The 23,278-nt window shown below is 34.8% G+C and overlaps 1 protein-coding gene across 1 annotated transcript; it reads right to left on the bottom strand.

Moving 5' to 3' along the window:
- Positions 1-11,690: 11,690 nt before the first annotated feature.
- On the bottom strand, positions 11,691-14,696 carry LOC106400011 (heat stress transcription factor A-6b-like). Its single transcript, XM_013840432.3, has 2 exons — positions 13,523-14,696; positions 11,691-12,774 (listed from the first exon to the last, which is right to left on the bottom strand). The coding sequence occupies exons 1-2, from the start codon at positions 13,877-13,879 to the stop codon at positions 11,914-11,916; spliced, it is 1,218 nt and encodes a 405-aa protein (XP_013695886.1). The 5' UTR covers positions 13,880-14,696; the 3' UTR covers positions 11,691-11,913.
- Positions 14,697-23,278: the final 8,582 nt, after the last annotated feature.

Raw genomic sequence — 23,278 nt, forward strand, 5'->3', positions numbered from 1 at the left:
GTTTTTCCCATTGGGTTTTCCTAGAAAGGTTTTTAACGAGGCAACAAAGACGTTAAGCGAGAGCGGAGAGTGACACCGGTCCCCAAGGGGGAGTGTTATGAAAGTCAGACATTTCCAACGCCGAAAATGTTGAAATAATTAAAGATGTGGGTCCCACTGTCACTATTTGCACAATAATTTTTCTTCTATAAATACGGAGTTTTCGATCATTTGTAAAAACACGATTACACCATCCCTTCTCCTTTAATAACACATCCTCTCTTCTTATCAGTGTTATCTTCTTCGTACGGGTATAAAATTTTGCCCTTATTTAAATTCCTGCGATATAATAAAATTTCAGTTCTTTTATAACACTCTTTTATTTATTGGTCCATCAATTATATGTGTTGTTTCCAGCTGCTTATAGTTTTCAAAAAGACCAAAAGCCCAAAAAACCAGTAATTTAGTAGAGACTTTAGATATAATACAGGTTATGCACTATTTGATCGGCTGCTGGGTGGATGCGGATCATTTATAATCTTCAAAAACGGCGGGTCATGCACTAAATAGATCAATATAATATATATAACTATATTAGATAAAGCAAAAATAATATTGTCTAATTTAATTATACATCTTATATAATGTATAAGTATACTAATCAAAAATAATTTGCATTTTAAAAATATATATTAATTTCTAAAAATACTTAATTTATATTATTAAAAAAACATTTTAACTAAAATATATAAAAATTACTATTTTAATTTAATTATTTTGATTTGCACGTTATAACCCGATAACTCAAGCAAGGCGGAAACAAATATTTTAAACTTTTGCTAGACAAACAATTTTGAGAAAAACTGCAATTCAGAAAAAAAAATCAACGGTTGTTAATATATTCCATCCGTTTCATATTAGGTCTCATTTTCACAGAGATTAAAGAAATTGTGTGATAGACTGATATATTTTTATTTAATGTATGATCAATTAAATGAAAATAATTTAAATAAAAGTTTATTGGTTATTCAAAATGGGAAAAAATGAATTTAATGTAAAAAAGTCACATTGAAATCATAGAATGATACTTATTCCGGAACAAAAAAAATAAATCTAAAATGACATTTATTATGAAACAGATAGCAACGGAAAAAAGAGAAAGGGATGGATGAATTCTGAGGACTTAGAAACAATGGCCTTATGATCCAACCATTTACATATCTGAGGATGACCCTTTGATATTAGGCCAGCTTTCTGGATTAGGCCTGGGCATTTTAACATGGACCCGAAAACCCAAACCGGAACTGACCGAAAAATATCCGACCTGGAACTGGACCGAAAATTTACAAGTACCTTTTGGATCTAATTGTTTTTTACCCAAAAGAACCGGAATCGAAAGGAACCGACCCGAATAGTCCCGGACCCGAATAGACCCGACCCGATAAGAACCGATTTGTACCCGACTTAAAACATGTATATCTAAAACTATGATGTTTTGTGTTCTATTTTATATATATTATTTTATGATTTAGTTGAAATATATTTTGTTAACAACATTTGTTACTATTTTGTAACATTTTTTAAGTAATATGAATCTTTAAAATATAAAATTTAGAGTTTAAAAATGTTTTATTTAATTATTAATAGTTTCATTTAAGTTATTTTGTAAAATTTTAGATATATATGATAAATATCAACTAAATTTGATGGAAAGGGTATATCATGTCATTTTCAGATCCTAAATATCCGAACCCGATCCGGACCCAAAAAAGTACGAATATTTTAATTATAGACCCGAACCGACCTGGACCCGAGACAAAATCACCCAAACCCGAACCGAAAATATATAAGTATCTATTGGGTCTAAATATTTAAGACCCGAAAATACCCGGACCCGAAAGGAACCGGTCCGAACCCGACCCGAACAGAACCGGTCTGAACCCGACCCGAACGCCCAGGCCTATTCTGGATTAGTTAAGGTTGATATGAATTCAGATCAGAAATGCAACAGATTAGTAAGTGAGAAAAACCTTGCTAGCGAAATAAATAAGAAGGTAGATGGGCCTTAATATCCATAAATTTGACTCAAAGGTCTCACTGGAGCCATCATTTTCTAAATCCACTTGGAAAATAACAGTGCTGCAAGGGAATAAGGATTACTTATAAATTCTCATTTTGTATGACAATTGTTTTTAATCTGTAAGTTTAACTATCTATACGTTTCACGTGAGACCAATAAATAGATCAGTAGACAGTAAAATTTAAGTAATCCAAAAGAAGTGTGTGAATCTGATATGGGCAAAAAATAAAATAAAAAACCTCTAAAATGTAGCATGAAGAAACGAGAGATGGGGCAATGACTCAGTGAGTCATGGTAGCACGTGCTTACGCAATCTTAAATTCAACAGACAGCGACTGGGACATAATTTGCGTGACTCCCACTTACCATTGCCGTTTGCTTTTCCCTTTTCTGTCCATTCCTTAGTTAATCATGTATCATGGATTCATCCCCCAATCTACCATTTTGTGTTTGTTAATTTTATAGTATTAATAAACTTTTAGATTCATGATCTAGTGTTGATAACTAGATTTTGTTATTTTCAGCCACACATATATAATAGTATTTAACATGTATTCTATTTTGGTACATAATCGTTCCACATATAGGTTACACAACTTAATCATGTTACTGCAGAGTGTATTCAATTTAATATAAGGTGCATATTATATGCTAGCATGTTAATCTGCCAGTCTGTTGTCCGGCCTACGGTGTTTTTCGAAAAGGTTTCAAAGGCTAGTCGGAGTCTTATCCCGCAATTTGTTATTATGTCCACCATATAATCTCATTAGATTATCCATGGAGGTGAGTTCTTTGGTTGCAGTTTTTTTCCATGATTATTATTGGACGATAATTTTCGACACCATAGATTACGCATTGCTGATATTTTGCTGATCGTTTTGAAATGAATGTGTATTTAAGGATTTTAAACATTTAAATGAAACCCTTATCACGATTGCTAAAGTTTTTGATAATTACATCCATAAAGCAAATTGGATCCGATGGTTGTCCATTTTTGGAAAATATTCTAGACAATGATTATCATAACGGGATCAAAAAGGCCAGTCAATAGCTTGCCATTTCCGCAATAAGATTAAAAAAAATTAGTTACTTCTATAAGAAATACTAAGAAAATATGTGAAAATGGAAAAGTAAAGCCATACAGTTAAGTGTTAAAATGGAAAGCAGGAACCGTGCTTCAGGGTTGAATTACAAATTTTTTAACAAGTCGAATGTTCTAAACTATTAGAGCTGCGAGTTATGAATTATTGTGGAAACCGATACACCATGGATTTAATCCATTTTTATCCATGATTTATAAATGTTTTAACTACTAATTATTATATTATAGAGTCTATTTAGTATATTTATAGGATCAAAAGTGATTTGGGAGAAAGTGATGATTTTAGAGCATTTTGGTGATATTTGGAGTAAGCACCCGAGATAACCATCGAGCACGACCATCGGTCGACATTGAAAAGGAATAATCGATCTATGTTCACATCTTGGCATCGATCGACAGCGAAGCACGCAGAAAGCATGTTTGGTCTCAGCCGACTTAGAGCCCAAATCTTCACCTATTTACAAGATTACCCCTGACGAGTTTTAATCTAATTATATAAGCTTTGCCAACATGTTAGAGGCAAAGTGTGCTTTCTTATTTAACTGTTTTCACAACAAAAGGTTTTTAGGATTTTTAGTAGATTGGAGAGAGGAACCAAAAAGATTTGTGATTGAAATTCCATTAATATATATTTATTTATCTAATGCAGTTTTCATACCTAATTGTTGTTATGAATTGCTTGGCCATATCTGAGTATTTCTCTTTGTTAGATTTAGGGTTTAAATAGGTTATAAGAGATTATCCCTAACTATAGATTGCTAAGTTGTGATATTCATCTTTAGGATTGTCATTAATGTCTGATTCTAGATTAGCTACCTAGAACTTGTCCTAGGAGTTGTAGACATAAGCGATAGCTTGCATCTCACCCTGAAACCATCCTAATTGAGCTACGACTTGCTAAGAGTAAGACGAGAGCTGATCTAGTGAGCTTAGTGAGCACATTCAACCCGCACATTAACGCTTGCCAAAAGCGTCGATCGATATTCCAATAGAATATTCCGACGACGTTTCAGAATGTGTATCGATCGATATTCCTATAGAATCATCGATCGACACTGGTCAATAGACAAACCTAGAAATCGAGAGCCTAGTGGTTTGTTTATAAGTGTTGAGCTCTACAATATCATGCATGCAACTTATTAAGCATCTGTAGGATTATAACCATGATTACCTGAATAAAAACCTTAATTCTAGCTACTTTCATCTAAGTATCAAAACTCCAATCAATCGAACAATTACTTTGCTCACAAACCTGCTATTTACATTTAAACATAAAATCAATCTAGCTTAACCAATCTGATTAGATTTATTAGGTTCCCTAGCTCCTTGTAAATTCGATCTCTAAGTACTACAACTGAACCTTTTAGTTGAGAGAGTAATTCACTTCTTAGGGTAATTTGAGTGATATCAAATTTGGCGTCATTGCCGGGGAGCTTTGATCGCCTTATAGATTTAGTCTGGTTTAGTCTAGATTACTTCTTAAACCCACTTTCCGACACAAAAAAATTTTCTTGTCTTTTCAGGTACATGCCCAGCAATACCAGAAGCAACAAAGAAACTCAACTACTATTCTCATCAGACCCTGCAAGTTTGGAACGCTCAATCCGCAAAGAAAGATGCTCATCATCGATCGACAACAACAACAGTTTGTCGCTCGATTCTCGTCAACCACCGTCGACCCAAACACCAGTTTCATCGACCAACACTCTCTCACCACCGTCAACTGAAGACACTCTTCTTCCATTGACCGGCATCTTTCATCCGACGTCGATCGATACTCCAGTCTGACCATCGATCGATACTGAGCTGCGAGACATGATTGCGACTTTGATACTTGTACGTGATGATAAGTAAGACCTGTATGACCACGAGGGTCATCTGCGTAATGCAACATGTCAGAGGATAGATGCTCAGGGGCTGCAATCCCTGGGACTGATGCTACAGGAGCTGCTCAACCTGTAGATGAGGCCACTCGACCCATAACACTAGCTGATTATAACCGTCCAGATCAGTTCTACACCAACAGATCAGCTATTCGTCCTCCAACTATCCAGAGAGGGGATTTTGAGTTGAAGCCGCAGTACTACACACTCGTAGGACAAACACCCTACCATGGGTTATCTCACGAGCATCCTATGGACCATCAGGAGAGGTTCGAGGATCTCATATCTGCTATTAAAGTCGAGGGAGTCTCTGAGGACTACCTACTTTGTAAGCTCTTCAAGTACTCACTTGCTGGAGAGGCTTCGCACTGGCTTAAGCAGTTACTACTAGGATCTCTCACATCCTAGAGCGACATCAAGAATGCATTCCTATGCAACTTATTGGATGAGGTGCGTGCTGAAGACTTGAGGAGAAAGATTGCTACATTCGCGCAGGAGCCTACGGAGTCATTCAGAAGCTCCTGGATCAGATTCAAGTCTTATTAGAGAGATTGTCCACACCAAGGATTCAACAAAGTACAATGGCTCAATACTTTCTTCAGGGGCATCACAATGCAGTATCAGATGGCTCTTGATGCTTCCAGCGATGAGAACTTCAACACCAGGAATCCAGAGGAGGCTGTGAGAGTTATTGAAAACTTGACATCCAACAACAGCACCAAGAACACTGATTTTGAGAGGAAGAGATCTGCAACCATCCTTGAGAATGACCAGATGGATGAAGTGAAGGCAAAGCTGAACAGTGTTCACAAGCTTCTCAGGAAGCATGCTTGCTTATTTGAGGATGCAGAAGCTATAGACACAGAGGGTAGAGGAGAAGTAGAAGAAGATGTAAACTTCGTTGGAGGAACTGGATTTCAGAGGTATGAAAACCAGAATGGAAACTTCTATGGACAGAGAAGTAATTTTAACCAGGGTTCGCAGAACTAGAAACCCTACAACAACTACTACAACAACAACATGAGTTATGGAAACTCATTCTACCAGAAGCTACCACCACCTACTCAAGAGAGCAAGATTGAAGCCATGATTGATAAGGTTCTTGAGGGATAGCAGAGCATGACGGTGGACTTCAATGGGAAGATTGACTCTGTCTACACCAACCTAAACAAAAAGTTTGAAACTTTGAGCACTCATGTGAAGAAACTAGAGATGCAGGTTGTTCAGACAGGAGAAGCCGTTAAGCGGCAAGAGACCTTAACAAGAGGGGTAGGAGATGATGTGATGAAGCACCACGTTACAGCCATCATAGATGATGATTTCTGGCAAGTGGTGAAGTAAGAGAAGCTGCAAGAAGGAGATTTCGAAGTGGAAAGCTCGATGAGCTTCGGCGGATCACATTGGTGTCGATCGACGCTGGACTTCAAACATCGATCGACTGACTTCAATCAAAACCGATCGACAGGCTCTCCTAAGCATCGATCGATGACACCTATAGAGTCGACCGCATCTTGCAATACCGTGAGGATCATGACTCACGAGGAGTTCGCAGCAAAACACCCACATCCGCCCAGCCTTGTATATGTCAAAGTCGATCGACATTCTTATTCTGCCATCGATCGGCAAAGAGAGACCGCAATCGATCGATAACCTCCAGCGCCCAACGATCGACGCGCACCTCTCACATACCGAGTGCAGATGCTAAAGATAGACTTCGCCCGTCTAAATGCACTCAGGCCACAACCCAAACCTACAGATAACCCACCAGAGGATACTAGTCCACATTCAGCTAATGCAGCAGAACCTATGGAAGTTGATAAAGCTCCTATGGGGAGAACCTTGAGGAAGAGAAAAAGAAAGGTTGCTAAGCATCTGAAAAGGGAAACTAATGAGAAGGAGATGGAAAGTTTCCAAAAGAGAGTCTTCAGGATTCCTTTAGAAAAACCATTCGAGGAGGCCTATTTTACCCACAGATTGTGGATGTTCTCCAGAGAGACCAGAGATACTGAAGAGGACATCAGGAGAATGTTCTATGAGGCTAGAGAAAAGATAAAGAATAGGATTACACTAAAGAAGAAGAGTGATCCGGGGAAATTTGCAATACCATGTACGGTGAAGGGTATTGAGTTCCCACATGCACTGTGCGACATAGGAGCATCAGTCAGCATCCAACCTAGGGTTATGACAGACCAACCTAGGGTTATGGCAGACCATCTGGGTCTGCAGGTGGAGCCTTCCAAGGAATCATTCACTTTTGTGGATTGTTCTCAGAGGAGCTCACGAGGAATTGTAAGAGACCTAGAGGTGCAGATTAGTAATGCCCTAGTTCCAGTTGATTTCCATGTCTTGGATATCAAGCTAAACTAGAACTCTTCTCTATTACTTGGGAGAGCCTTCTTGTCAACAGTAGGAGCAGTGTGCAACATGCAAACCAACCAGTTGTGTTTGACGCTCATAGATCCTCATGTCCACTACAACCCTATTTCAGTCAAGAAGCCATAGACGTCCTCCTGAAATTGATGATCCAGGACTCATCGCAGCATGCCACTGTGGAGCTGAGTATGAGACAGAATATTCGGCGTCGATCGAAACTCACACAACCACATCAATCGATAGTGCCCATCAGAAATCGATCGATAGTCCAAAAGAAGAATCGGTCGACAGTAGTCCAAGCGATTGAGAGAATGACTACTACAATCCCACCAAGGCAGCACACACCACAGACACCATGCATATAGAGAAGTATGATGAAGATTATGAGGAGGAACAAAATATAAAGTACATAGACATTCTTGATGAGGAAGATAGACTTCTACATCATTTCTCTTGGAAAAGGAATGCGCCGTCGATCGACAGAACCGTCTCACCATCGATCGACAATCATCTTCATCAGACAAGCCAAAAACGAGCATCGACCGACATTGCCTACTACCCATCGATCGACAGTGGAGTCGACCGTGCACGAGAAGGGGACTACTCAACTGGCAGTTGGGCATATGATCACCATCACGAAAGTTATGCAGTAGAAACAGCAGTACATGAGCCAGGAGCAGATGAACTTCATGAAGGTTTCACATATGAGGAAATACTCAACATGCAAAGACGTGATGAAGCAGATCAGCACCGAGCAGAAGCTTCTGGGGAAAGAACACGTTTCAGCCATTCTTTCGACAAAGCAAACCCCCCGTCGATCGATGAAAAACCTAAATCATCGATCGACATCCGTCCGAAACCACCATCCACCGTAAGCAAAAACCTTAATTTTGTTAATCAGTATCTCACACAGGATGAGTTTGGTATTTTCAGGGACCCAGATGGCTATGCAAGAGCAATTGATGGATATGCACTGCAAATATCCAGAGAGGACATTGCAGACATTCTTCAGATGGCTAATGGAGCAGATAATCTCTTCATGCAACAACGCACCGTCCCAGCACATCAGCAGAAGGTTACAAATGAGTTCTATGACACAGCTGGTGGAATAAACAATCGCTTCAAGCAGTAGTATCGACATCCTACTCGACCGTCGATCGACGTTGACGTCCTTTCATCGATCGACAGACGTCCATAATTTGGCAGAAGAGCCTATGACCATGATGGAACTAGGAGATTCCACTGGGAAGAGAAAGATGAGTATGGAGTCTACAGAGATGATCAGGGACATGCCAGAGATGTAGACGAACACATCATCAGAGTATCCAAGGATGATATCAAAAGTCTTATGGAGAGAGCTTAAAGAGATGATCATAGCTACATATGTCTTCCAGAACATGCTAGCTCATTCACACAGACCAAGTTGGTACCAGAGATCTATACCAAGGACGAGAACAATGAGATATTCTATGGAGTCTGTGGAGTCCAAGAAAAGAATGAAGGTGATTTCCAGATGAAGTTTGATGGTGTCTACTACCCACTGAATGATAGCATCAGTTGGTTGACTACATGTATGGAGGATATGAGGCAAGAGATAGCCAAGATACAAACACATCGTGCAGCCGAAGCAAACACACCAGCGTCGATAGACAGACACCACTCAACATCGATCGACGACGACCCACAACACTCACATTCGATGAAGTGTCAACCAGATTTTCACACCAGAGCAGAGATTGATCAGTTGGTAGAAGAGATCTACATAACTCTGGAAACTACAAAAGAGAGGCTTGATAGGAGATGTGATGACATCTATTTCCCAATGGACCTTACAATGAGTTCTTTGACTTCTCAGATAGAAGCAATACAAAAGGAATTAGTGGAGATTCAGAGATACATTGCCCGTCGACCAGAAGCATCAACATCGATCGACAGACGCAACAACAAATCTACCGACAATCATAAACAGACATCGGTCGACGAAGCTACAAATCAAGGCAGGCTAGTACCAAAGGTGATATCAGACATGTCTGATACACACAACCATGGAGAGGATATCTCAGCTGACACTTACGCCACACTTATGAGACATCAGTTCAACCTTGAGAGTCTTGAAGATAGGTTGCAGGAGATAGAAAACACAACTGCAACAATGAATGACAAATGGCGCAAAGGAGATGAAGCAATGTGAAACTTCACTGGTACATGGTTCAACAAGCGCAAAGAAGAGATGGACACTTGTCTCCCAGCAAGTTCCAGCTTTCAACATTACTACCCAAATCACCTCCAAAGTCAAGATAAATGACTATAACAAAACGCTGAATGGGAGGCAACCCACTATAAGGTAATATTTAATTGATTTTTATTAATCTAGTATTTATGTTGGTTTTTAATTATTTAATGTCAGAATAAAAAAAAATATCCGAGTAGACGATTGCCATGAGTATCGACCGACAAAACACTGCCGACATTGATCGACAGAACATCACCTGTCGTGACTGATACAAACACCTTTACATCGATCGACATACATTCCGGTCTGGTATATCGTTCTAACTTGTTACATTGATTCCTTATGATTTAGTTATCACCATAACTCTGAATATACACTGGGGACAGTGTAGTTTAAGTCGGGGGGGGGGAGGTTTACTGTCAGTAGTTTATTCATGAGTCTTATTTAAATGTTTTAAAAAAAAGTTTTTATTGAGTCAAGAAGGGGGTGATAAACTTATTGATTTTGCTTGTTATCTAACCACACCATTCTAGACTTACTAGTTGCATATAGTACTAAAGATACCAAAGTGGATCAACCTGTCAACTATGTTACACTTGCTAAGAGTGTTTGAAAGAACCAAAGCTGACCTTCAACCTAATTGAGCTCAATTCTACGAGAGTCTAGTGGTTTGTTTATAAGTGTTGAGCTCTACAATATCATGCATGCAACTTATTAAGCATCTGTAGGATTATAATCCTGATTACCTGAATAAAAACCCTAACTCTAGCTACTTTTATCTAAGTACCAATACCCCAATCAATCGAGAAATTACTTTGCTCACAAACCTGCTATTTACATTTAAACATAAAATCAATCTAGCTTAACCAATCTTATTAGATTTCTTAGGTTCCCTAGCTCCTTGTGAATTTGATCCCTAAGTACTACAACTGAACCTCTGATTTGAGAGAGTAATTCACTCCTTACGATAATTCGAGTGATATCAGAAACTCCTTCAATATCGAGATGTCATCCACTAGTCCACCGTACCTTAGGTCACTAGTACGGTTATCTATGTTGGTTATTCTATATACAGTTGGATAATCTGATTCTTTCTTGAAATTAGTTGAGTATACATTTAACAAATTAGAAAACAAATGTTGGGATTGTTAAACTCCATGTCCAATTCTTTATCATCCGATTAGTACAATATTGTCCACTTTGAGTTTTAGAAACAAGCTCGTATGGATTTAATTTTGGATTTCTTCCCAAAAGACCTCGTACTAATTAGAGTTAGACATCTCTTTATATATTAGACTCTCCTTTGTCTAATTTCCAATGTGTGACTTAGATTGACATCTCACATTCTCCCCCTCAAGCTAAGGACCACACTCATCTCGTGTATTCTTCCTTCAACGGATTATCTTGGCACCACCCTGTACCAGTAATCGCATGGCTTTCCTTTGAGAATGTGTCTTTCATAACATCTCGTTCCTTTGAGAATGTTCTCCCACAACATCACAGGTTCCATGATCTTTTGACGTTTCTGCCATAGACCTTCTCTTCCACCTTGAAGAGTCTCATTCTTACTTTAAGGGTATTTTGGTTTTCTTGCAATATCTCGTCAAACCGCTCTGATACCAATTGTTGGGATTGCTAACCCCATATCCAACTCTCTATCATCCGATTAGTACAATATTATCAATTTTGGGTCTTAGAAACAAGTCCGCATGAATTTATTTTTGAATTTCTTCCCAAAATGTCTCGTACTAATTAGAGCTAAACATTTCTTTATATGTTAGACTCTCGTTTATCTAATTTCAAATGTGGGACTTAGATTAACGTCTCATAGCAAATACACGTAGTTTAGTACTTTGGGTAGATTTACAACGAATATATTTAGTTCATATAGTGTTACCATTAATTAGTTTCTTTCATAGTGAATCTGTGTACACAATTTCATTATTTTCATACGAAATATAAAAATATCAAACGCAAGATATTTTGAGGACCATCTATATAGACACATATATGGTCATTATATTCCTAAGAAAAATAATGAATCTCTTGAAATAAATTTAATGTTCAGATTATAATTCCAAGTTGCGAAGCATATGTTATAATATTTTATAAAACTTTATTTCCAAAAAAACATCAAAAGAAACAAGAACAGTGATTTAACCCCATTAACAAGTTAGTCTATGACTCACCTAATTGAATAAAGCTTTTCAGAAGGAAACCCGATGATTCAAATGATTAAGTACTCTTTCCAAGTTGATCTCAATTAGTTTGAACTAGAACCCAAATAACCAAGTTGTTCAATGAGCACATCAACATTTTCTTCATCTCCTTCAAAATCAAAATTTTGACCTTCATTTAACATATCTTCCCAAAAACCCTCACCATAAATCTCATTGTTCACCTTTTGGTACCCTTCTTGTTCTCCTTCTTCATCTCTTTTCTCAACATCCAAGACTTCTTTTCTAGTGAACTGATCGCCAAGTCCTTGAATATGCATAGCAAGACTGTCCAACTCGGGCATCTCGAATCCAGACAAGTCTCCATACATTTCTTGTTTCATGTACGCTGAGGTGGATCCAGCATCATTTCCATACCTTCCATAACCACCTCTAGCACCACTATCATCATCATCATAATCTTCCACAGTAACCACATTTCTTGTCCCTTGATCGATCGGTCTTTGTCTCTTCTTGCTGATTGCTTCTTCCATCTCCTTTCTTTTCTCTTTCTGCTCCATGAGTTGTTGAAGGAAATCAGGATTCTGCATTGCGCGGGCGAGGAAGCTCATCATTTGCTGTTGTTTTGATTCAGTTTTCTTGAGTTTCTCTTCAATCAATTTGAGATACACTTTGGTGCTTTCTTGTTGATGTCTCAGTTTCACTAGCTCCATCACCAGCACTTGTTTGTCTTGTTTTAGGCTGTCCATCTCTCCATCTAGATCATACCTACCAACTTCTATGCAACAGTTGTCTAGAGAATGTTCTTGTGAGGATGATTGAGGTGGTTGTATTTGATTATTGTTACTTGTCTTTCTTCTCCTTATTGTCTTGAGGAGATGCTTTTGCCCTCTAAGAAACCCTTCATTTGCAAACTCCCACCGATCCGGATTCACTTTTCTGAAACCCTATTTATAATATTTTATGATTAGATTCAACCCCAAACTCGTCTTAATAAAAAAAAAATTATTTCACCAAGCCAAAACCATTCATGAACTCTAATAATTTCATTCTCTTATCGTATGTATTTTATGCAACTAGAGATGAGATAGAATCGTCACATTTTACTTCAATATTTGTGTATAAATATGTATAGTGAGATAAACAACTTGGTTGCATATTATGTTGTAGAAATATGTATAGTGAGATAAACAACTTGGTTGCATATTATGTTGTAGAAATTTTTCTTTGGAGATTTGTAACAAACAAAGGTTCAAAATTTGAATTAGCTCCGTTTCAAGATTTCAATTGGCTGTATACACATCATCATCAAAATTTGAATAAGCTCCGTACACAAATGGGCTGTATAATATTATGTCTCGAGATTTTTCGGAGAACAGTGATGCCCACTTGCATTTATATATACACACACACTCACGAATCCTTCAAACAATCATGTATATAATAATTAACACTAATTAACTCTGATGATACAAAAGAGACGCCGAAAAAAACACCAATCAAAAGCTAAGTCTCAAGAACTTGGTTCAAATTTTGACTGCACCACAGTGAATGAGGGAAAATTTTACATTAATCAAGCTTTCCGCACAAAAGTTGCTGTCACGATTTGATTGTGAGTTGTTAGATCTATTCAGATTCGTGCCATACACAGAATCACACACACACACACACATAGATAGAGAGATTAGAACTTACATATGTGTTGAGCTGGCGAGCAAAGCTAGAGAAGTTATTGTGCTTGAAGAATCTGGGGAGGAGACTGGTGGAAAAAGCTTGTGGATCCCAGACAATGAAGCTGTTTTTGGCTTGGCTCCAAGACACAACATGATTGGTTCTTGAATCTTCGACCAAGTCATATGTCTTTGTCAGAAATGGAGGTGGGCCTGATTCGTGGAGACCTTCTATTGGCTGTGGAGAGCTTGATGTTGTTGGATCATTTGGGGCCATGGAGGTTGAATAGAGGTAAGAATAAGTTGAAGAAGATGGTGGTGATGGAGAAACAATGAATCCAGTAGGAAACTCCTCTTTTATGAATCTATATGAAGGATCCATATGTGGTTTCAGATTGAAAAAAAGTTTAAATGTCTTGATGTGGTTTTATTTCACTAAACGTGAATTTGTAATAAAGGAAAATGTGAAATGCTTTAAGAGAAAACTGAAATTGAAAAATTGAAACTTTGGAGAAAATTGCACAGAGAGATTGTGTTTTTGTGTGTGTTGGAGGTTTGGGGTCTGAAGAAGAAGTATATATGGAGAAGATAGGACAGATGAGAGAAAGAAAGAGGGAGACACAAGGAAGCAAAAGGTTTGTATTATATTCAATTTTTTATGAACTTTTGGTGATGGATTCCTTCTTTATTTTTTTTTTTTTAATATATTATTAAAATCTTTTCTTTTGTTAATTTGCGCTTTGTGTTGGCATCTAGATAGTTTGACATGCTGGAGCTAAAAGCAAATCCTGAGATATTTTCTATACTCCCTAATGTGATGAGTCACTCTTCATTTTTATATACAAAATATGCAAGATCTTGATTAATAGCCTTAGCCTCTTATAAATATGTATTCGTTTTGCCTTGTGATTGGTTCAAGATAAGTATTAGTGCATGTGTTTACACCCGTCAAGATCCTTCTTATTTTACCCAAACATATCCTTTTCAAAAGATTATTGAATGGGGACGTTATATTTATTCAAAACCGAAAACCTTATGCTAACCTTTTTTCTATATCTTCGACTTCAATCTGAAAGTAATCGAATAATAATATCATAATATGTTATAACGCAATCATTCTTTGCGAAAGGAGCTAAACCTGTGATACAATAAAACCAATTCAGTATACTAGTTAATCACTATAATTATTTCTCTGTATATTTCAATTTTTGCATATTCGTGAGCCTGAAATATTTTTGATTATTTTCTTGTTTCTGAAATGTTAAACTCATAGAGGGGGGGGGGGGGGGGGGGGGGGGGGGGAACCGAAAACCTTATGCTAACCTTTTTTCTATATCTTCGACTTCAATCTGAAAGTAATCGAATAATAATATCATAATATGTTATAACGCAATCATTCTTTGCGAAAGGAGCTAAACCTGTGATACAATAAAACCAATTCAGTATACTAGTAATCACTATAATTATTTCTCTGTATATTTCAATTTTTGCATATTCGTGAGCCTGAAATATTTTTGATTATTTTCTTGTTCTGAAATGTTAAACTCATAGAGGGGGGGGGGGGGGGGGGGGGGGGGGGGGGGGGGGGGGGGTTCTTAAATTTGAAGTAATTTGATTTTAATAAGTTTGTAGATGATTATACGAGAATTAGAGAATTTGGTGTGATTTTTGTTAAAATACTCTAGAATCTTATAACAGTGAGATTTGAATTTTTATTTTTATAACTAAAAAATTCTCCTCAAACACTATAGAAACAATTAAAGTATTCTAAAATCTCTAACTTAAATTTTGTTCAATAACAGTGGATTTCAGAGTGTTTTATGAAATGACAAGTTCAATAACATTGGATTTTAAAGTGTTTTTGAATATTTATGTTTAAATAACAGTTGATTTATCATTTTAATACAAATCACTTGAAACTCTTGGTTGAATACACCCCTAATAGAGGAAATAAAGAAAAATAAAGAAATAAAAATGAAAACTAGTTAATTATAGATTTCAAAGCTGAACTTTGATATACTCTTCCAGATTAGAACCACTGTATTGTAATTTGATTTTTAATAAGTTTGTAGATGATTACACGAGAATTAGAGAATTTGGTGTGATTTTTGTTAAAATACTCTAGAATCTTATAACAGTGAGATTTGAATTTTTATTTTTCTAACTAAAAAACTCCTCTCAAACACTATAGAAACAATTAAAGTACTCTAAAATCTCTAACTTAAATTTTGTTCAATAACAGTGGATTTCAGAGTGTTTTATGAAATGACAAGTTTAATAACATTGGATTTTAAAGTGTTTTTGAAAATCCATGTTTGAATAACAGTTGATTTATCATTTTAATACAAATCATTTGAAACTCTTGAATCTTAAATTTGAAGTAATTTGATTTTAATAAGTTTGTAGATGATTACACGAGAATTAGAGAATTTGGTGTGATTTTTGTTAAAATACTCTAGAATCTTATAACAGTGAGATTTGAATTTTTATTTTTATAACTAAAAAATTCCCCTCAAACACTATAGAAACAATTAAAGTATTCTAAAATCTCTAACTTAAATTTTGTTCAATAACAGTGGATTTCAGAGTGTTTTATGAAATGACAAGTTCAATAACATTGGATTTTAAAGTGTTTTTGAATATTTATGTTTAAATAACAGTTGATTTATCATTTTAATACAAATCACTTGAAACTCTTGGTTGAATACACCCCTAATAGAGGAAATAAAGAAAAATAAAGAAATAAAAATGAAAACTAGTTAATTATAGATTTCAAAGCTGAACTTTGATATACTCTTCCAAGATTAGAACCACTGTATTGTAATTTGATTTTTAATAAGTTTGTAGATGATTACACGAGAATTAGAGAATTTGGTGTGATTTTTGTTAAAATACTCTAGAATCTTATAACAGTGAGATTTGAATTTTTATTTTTCTAACTAAAAAACTCCTCTCAAACACTATAGAAACAATTAAAGTACTCTAAAATCTCTAACTTAAATTTTGTTCAATAACAGTGGATTTCAGAGTGTTTTATGAAATGACAAGTTCAATAACATTGGATTTTAAAGTGTTTTTGAAAATCCATGTTTGAATAACAGTTGATTTATCATTTTAATACAAATCATTTGAAACTCTTGAATCTTAAATTTGAAGTAATTTGATTTTTAATAAGTTTGTAGATGATTACACGAGAATTAGAGAATTTGGTGTGATTTTTGTTAAAATACTCTAGAATCTTATAACAGTGAGATTTGAATTTTTATTTTTATAACTAAAAAATTCCCCTCAAACACTATAGAAACAATTAAAGTATTCTAAAATCTCTAACTTAAATTTTGTTCAATAACAGTGGATTTCAGAGTGTTTTATGAAATGACAAGTTCAATAACATTGGATTTTAAAGTGTTTTTGAAAATTTATGTTTAAATAACAGTTGATTTATCATTTTAATACAAATCACTTGAAACTCTTGGTTGAATACACCCCTAATAGAGGAAATAAAGAAAAATAAAGAAATAAAAATGAAAACTAGTTAATTATAGATTTCAAAGCTGAACTTTGATATACTCTTCCAGATTAGAACCACTGTATTGTAATTTGATTTTTAATAAGTTTGTAGATGATTACACGAGAATTAGAGAATTTGGTGTGATTTTTGTTAAAATACTCTAGAATCTTATAACAGTGAGATTTGAATTTTTATTTTTCTAACTAAAAAACTTCTCTCAAACACTATAGAAACAATTAAAGTACTCTAAAATCTCTAACTTAAATTTTGTTCAATAACAGTGGATTTCAGAGTGTTTTATGAAATGACAAGTTCAATAACATTGGATTTTAAAGTGTTTTTGAAAATCCATGTTTGAATAACAGTTGATTTATCATTTTAATACAAATCATTTGAAACTCTTGGTTGAATACATCCCTAATAGAGAAAATAAAGAAAAATAAAGAAATAAAAATGAAAACTAGTTAATTATACACTACAAGAAAACAGCGGCATACTGAGGGAAAAAATCGTCGGTATGTCGTCGGAATAACGCTATTCCGACGACATACCGACGAAAAAAGTCCTCGGAAATAACTCCTCGGAAATTCGTCTTTCCTCGGAAATCCCTCGGAAATTTCCGACGGAATTCCGAGGAAATGAATTTCCTCGGAATATTCCGAGGACTTTTTTCGTCGGAAATTCCTCGGAATATTCCGAGGAATATGTCGTCGGAATATTCCGAGGGATACACTTCCTCGGAATATTTCCAAAATTCAAAAAAAAAAATTATAAATTTATTTTTTTAAATTGAAATTCAAAAATATAAAATTAAAAATTGAAATAGAAAACATATTTAAAATACAAAAAATAATAAAATAGTTTTATAAATAAAAAAATGTTTTATAAATACAAAATTAGTTTTAATAAATATAAATATTTTTATAAATATGAAATCATCTTTTTATAAATACAAAATAGTTTTTATAAATACAAAAAATAATAAAATAGTGTTTATAAATAAAAAAAATGTTTTATAAATACAAAATTAGTTTTAATAAATATAAATATTTTTATAGATATGAAATCATCTTTTTATAAATACAAAATAGTATTTATAAATACAAAAAATAATAAAATAGTGTTTATAAATCAAAAAATGTTTTATAAATACAAAATTAATTTTAAAATATGAAATCATCTTTTATAAATCCAAAAAACGAATTTATATACAAAGAACGTTTGTATATTTAAAAATAGTTTTTATAAATACAAAAATAAAAAAATAGTGTTTATAAATCAAAAAAAATGTTTTATAAATAAAAAATTAGTTTTAATAAATATAAAAATTTTTTTATAAATATGAAATCATCTTTTATAAATCCAAAAATCGAATTTATATACAAAAACGTTTTGTAAAATCGAATTTATATAAACGTTTTGTAAATACAAAAATAATAAACAATTTATAAAAAAAGTTCTAAATCAATTCAACACAACCAAATCACAATTCTAAACCTATTACACAACAAATCACAATCCTACCCAATCACCCTAACAAAAATCTATCAAAAAACTTCTAAAATCATCAAATCTACTTAAAAACCTAACAAATAGGACCTAAGAGAGTGGGATAAGGTCCTTACATGATTTGTAAAGGAATGGAAAGGATTCGCCGGAGAGATCGTCGCGAGAGAAGGTGGAGAACGCCGGATGGAGAGAGAGATCGCCTGAGAGGAAGAAGAGAGAAATGGGGAAGAAGAGAGAAATGGGGAAGAAGATGCGGTTCGAGTTTATAAAACCTTGGGTCTGACGGATATTTTTCGTCGGAATTCCCTCAGTATTTTCAATTTCAATTTTCGCGAAATATTTGGTGGCTTGTTTGCCCGGTTAAATGAAAATATTCCGAAGAAATTCCGACGGCCACTTAAATATCCGTCGGAATTTCCTCGGAATATTTTCATTAATTCGAGGAAAAAGAATATCATGTGCATGTATTTCTATTAATTTATATTGTTCCTCGGAATTTCCTCGGAATATTCCGAGGAAATACCGAGGAACTAGTGTTTGGGGTTTCAAAACATCAATTTTTTTTACCGTATTTCATTTCTTATACAATTGTAATGCATACCATTGAGGATTCTTTGTATAGATGAGCATAAACCATGAAATAACAAATTTCAAAACGAATTGTAAGTATTCCCTTTACCGTTCATTAAAGTGTATAAGTGTTTCTCTTATGTTGTGGGGATTTCGTTCATACAATCGGAAAAGTGTTTATTATAGGGTAATGAACAAATTTTTGACTTCATAATGAACGTAAGACACTTAATAAGGGTTATATAGGTGTTATTCAAACCGCAAAACGTTGTTTTCGGTTTAAAAACCCTATTTCCTCGGAATTTCCTCGGAATATTCCGAGGGAATTCCGAGGAAACCCTTTTCTTCCTCAGAATTCCGTCGAAATATTCCGAGGAAATTCTGAGGAACTAGTGTTTGGGGTTTCAAAATCTCGAATGTTTTTTTATAAACGGATCGATCGATGTATTTATGTCCAAAAACGCATCGATCGATCACTAAGATGGACCAAAGCGTAACAATGTGATCGATCGATGAGATTATCCCATCGATCGATCAAGGATATCAAGTGTTCCTCGGAATTTCCTCAGAATATTCCGAGGAAATTCTGAGGAACTAGTGTTTGGGGTTTCAAAATCTCGAATGTTTTTTTATAAACGGATCGATCGATGTATATATGTCCAAAAACGCATCGATCGATCACTAAGATGGACCAAAGCGTAACAATGTGATCGATCGATGAGATTATCCCATCGATCGATCAAGGATATCAAGTGTTCCTCGGAATTTCCTCGGAATATTCCGAGGAAATTCTGAGGAACTAGTGTTTGGGGTTTCAAAATCTCGAATGTTTTTTTATAAACGGATCGATCGATGTATTTATGTCCAAAAACGCATCGATCGATCACTAAGATGGACCAAAGCGTAACAATGTGATCGATCGATGGGTATATGTCCAAAAACGCATCGATCGATCACTAGTTCGTCGGAATTTCCTCGGAATATTCCGACGGATTGATGTTTCCTCGGAATTCCGTCGGTATATTCCGAAGAAATTCCGAGGAAACCCAAATTTTGGGTTTCCTCGGAAATTCCTCGGGAAATTCCGAGGATTTCATTTTCCGTCGGAATGTCTGTCAGAATACCGATGTTTTCTTGTAGTGATAGATTTCAAAGCTGAACTTTGATATACTCTTCCAGATTGGAACCACTATTAGAAGAGGATTTTGAAAATCTTGACGAGTAATAGTAACAGTGATAATACGGGATCCCGTGATAATACCCATAATTTTGAAAATTATTCGGATGAGTTGAGACTTGAGATACCAATTAGTAAACTTTTATTTTCTTTTTGAGCAAAAGGTTCACTTAGTATTCGTTCATTAGGGAATCTTGTTGTCTGGGAGCTTTCATCCTCGTCTTTGCTTTATTGCTAGTTCTTATTTTCTTTTGTTTTTAACTTTTAAAATTGTCATGTATATTCTTTTGGATTTTTATTTCATTGATTTGCTATTTTTATCCGCTCGTTTTGGACTCTGAATATTAGTTTAATTCGTTGGCTTTGGATATGTTCATGTATATGATCTCAATTTATGTTCTTGTGTAATCTGATTTTTTTTTATCAACAATGTAATCTGATTATATCGTGAAATATATAAAAAGTATTCGTTCGTTCATTTCTTTCTATAAGACTGTTTTCATCAAACAAAAGTTAGCATCTGAGACTTGTATTTCAATCTGAGAGTAATCGAATAACAATTCTTGAATAATTGGGAATCCAAAAATTTAGGTTTGATCTACTTTCTAAAAATGATTTAGGTCTCGTCTAAAAAAATGTATAGAACCAAAAACTTCATAAATAAATAAATAAACAGTTCATTTTGTAAGATGCAAGATAGAATATAAAGTAGGATCCATTAGTAAAATTCATTAATAAAAAAGGATTTATAAGAGAGTTTTCAATCAAAACCAAAGTTCTATTAATGAAAAAGATCACAAGTGTTTTAGTTGTGCTATCGTGTCCTGTTTTCGGGATTCAGCCGACAACTTAAACCATTACAACCTGGAAAAACCATAGACTCAGACAAGACTAGACCGGTTAATCACCACTTTTACCTTTTGGTTATAATAATCAGAATATATTAATAACTTAGAACGTGAATATTCATATTAACACAGTACGCATCCAAATGTAAACACGTACGCGACACTACTATCGCACAAATGTACATATGTTCGATTTTTTTTTGCTAAACCGAGTATCCTGATCCCACCGAAATGATCCAGACTAGAGACCGAAGTGAGCATAGACGCTGCCAGGACGTCACCATGTGGCTCATCGTGTAACGGTCTTCGGTCTCGGGTGCTGCAGCCCACATGTAAATTCCGCAGTGGTCAAGGCTCGAACCCAGGAGCGGGCACTCCAACTGGAGCTCCTAAACTACTATAACAAAGCAACTTGGTTTACATATGTTCGATTAAGTTACAGTCTTCCTTGCTTACATAATAGTATTACTTTATACTTTTTTTTTGGTCTAAATATTACTTTACTTTATACTTTGATCAGGCGAATTATAAAATCTAATAAAACCTTCAGCTAAAATCTAAAACTATCATAAGTAAATTGCATATAACAAGAAAATTTGCTTTCTAAAAAAGTGGTAAAGCGGATACGTATGAACACGTGGCAACGGCTTAATTCATAAACACATGCCATTTTTAATTAGGGAACAAGATTATACATCATTATTGTCGTCTTAGTGCAAGCATTATGGCTTTTGATGACTTCAAATCTCTGAGAAAATGACACGACGCTTGTGAGTGTCTCTAAAGCATCCAAAACTGGTAGGCTACGTGTTCGTTATTCATTAGTTTAATCATATTTTTAAGAATTTTTAATCTCTAGTGTGATTACCTTAACACGTGAATCTGGACAATGTTGACACGTGTCTAGACCCTTACATTATTTATTCTCTGATCTACTATTCGTTGATTTTGATGAATTGTTGAAATGTTGACTCACCCTATAAGGAGTTTGAAAAGTAAGATATTTATGTTCCTACTCCTGAATTTAGATATTCGTATGCACTTTATTGTTAAGATATTCAATCTTATGTTTATGTTCGCAAAACTCGAAATATAATTCTTTTCATTAACTAATAGCTAAAATTCAAAGCATATAGTCCTTGTACGTTACACGAGTCTGATAGTGAGATTAGCAACTCCTGAGTTAGTTCAGCTCTACTCAATTCCTATTAAGTTATAATAAATTGTATTTTTTAACAAGTGGGCAAGTTATATCTAGTTGATCGGTTATCTAAAGTGAACCAAACGAGTCGGAAGTTGTAGGTTACTTCAGTTTTGAGAAGACAACAAATAATTTAGCAAGAACATAATCTACATACACAAGAACATACAACCTTGTAGCTCCACAGGCGTTGGTTAACATACAAACATCACTCAGCTGATCTATCATAGTTATATTTGATTTTGTAAATCCAATTACATCCGGTAACATGTTTTTCGGGAGGCAATTCGTTTTTGTCTCAACTATCATGATTCTTTTCACAAGAAACAACTTTATTTTCTTTTCTAAAAAACTTTATCTTCTTATTGTATATCTTCAACGTTTATCTTGTAACGCTAGTTCATGTAAGTTAAATTTACATGAACCCTAAAATCTTTAAACATCTAAGTTAATCACATAATAGAATCATATGAATGTTTATAGAGTTATCTGGATTCATTTTACCTGAGAAATCTTCCTGAATGGATTGAATCCTGAATGAAAAATGAACAGTTCAATCTCTTCTTAGGAACTCTTAGATTTCTCTCGCCTCGCCTATAACGTTAGTTGTTGCTTTTAGAATATCTTTATGATAGTCTAAAGATATGTATTTATAGGCGGAAAGATGACCTAATTCCTCATTAGGGTTTCCTTTAGATTAATCAAAACCGTCCATCAAGGTAGAGATAAATTAGGAATTACTCCTTTATTTCCAATTTTATTGGTCACCAAATATATTAAGGAATAACAATATTCCAATAGAAAACGGATAACTATAAGACCATATAATAGGGAAAGGAAATATTCCTTACAGTCTCCCACTTGGTCGTTAATGAGATCCACTAATGTTTTCTTTATGGAATCATAAGGCCGGCATAATATGCTATAACTTTATTTTTTCATTTGGTCATCATAAATGTCTTGAC

This window comes from Brassica napus, chromosome C5 (genome assembly GCF_020379485.1).
Source record: "Brassica napus cultivar Da-Ae chromosome C5, Da-Ae, whole genome shotgun sequence".
NCBI classification, from domain to species: Eukaryota; Viridiplantae; Streptophyta; class Magnoliopsida; order Brassicales; family Brassicaceae; genus Brassica; species Brassica napus.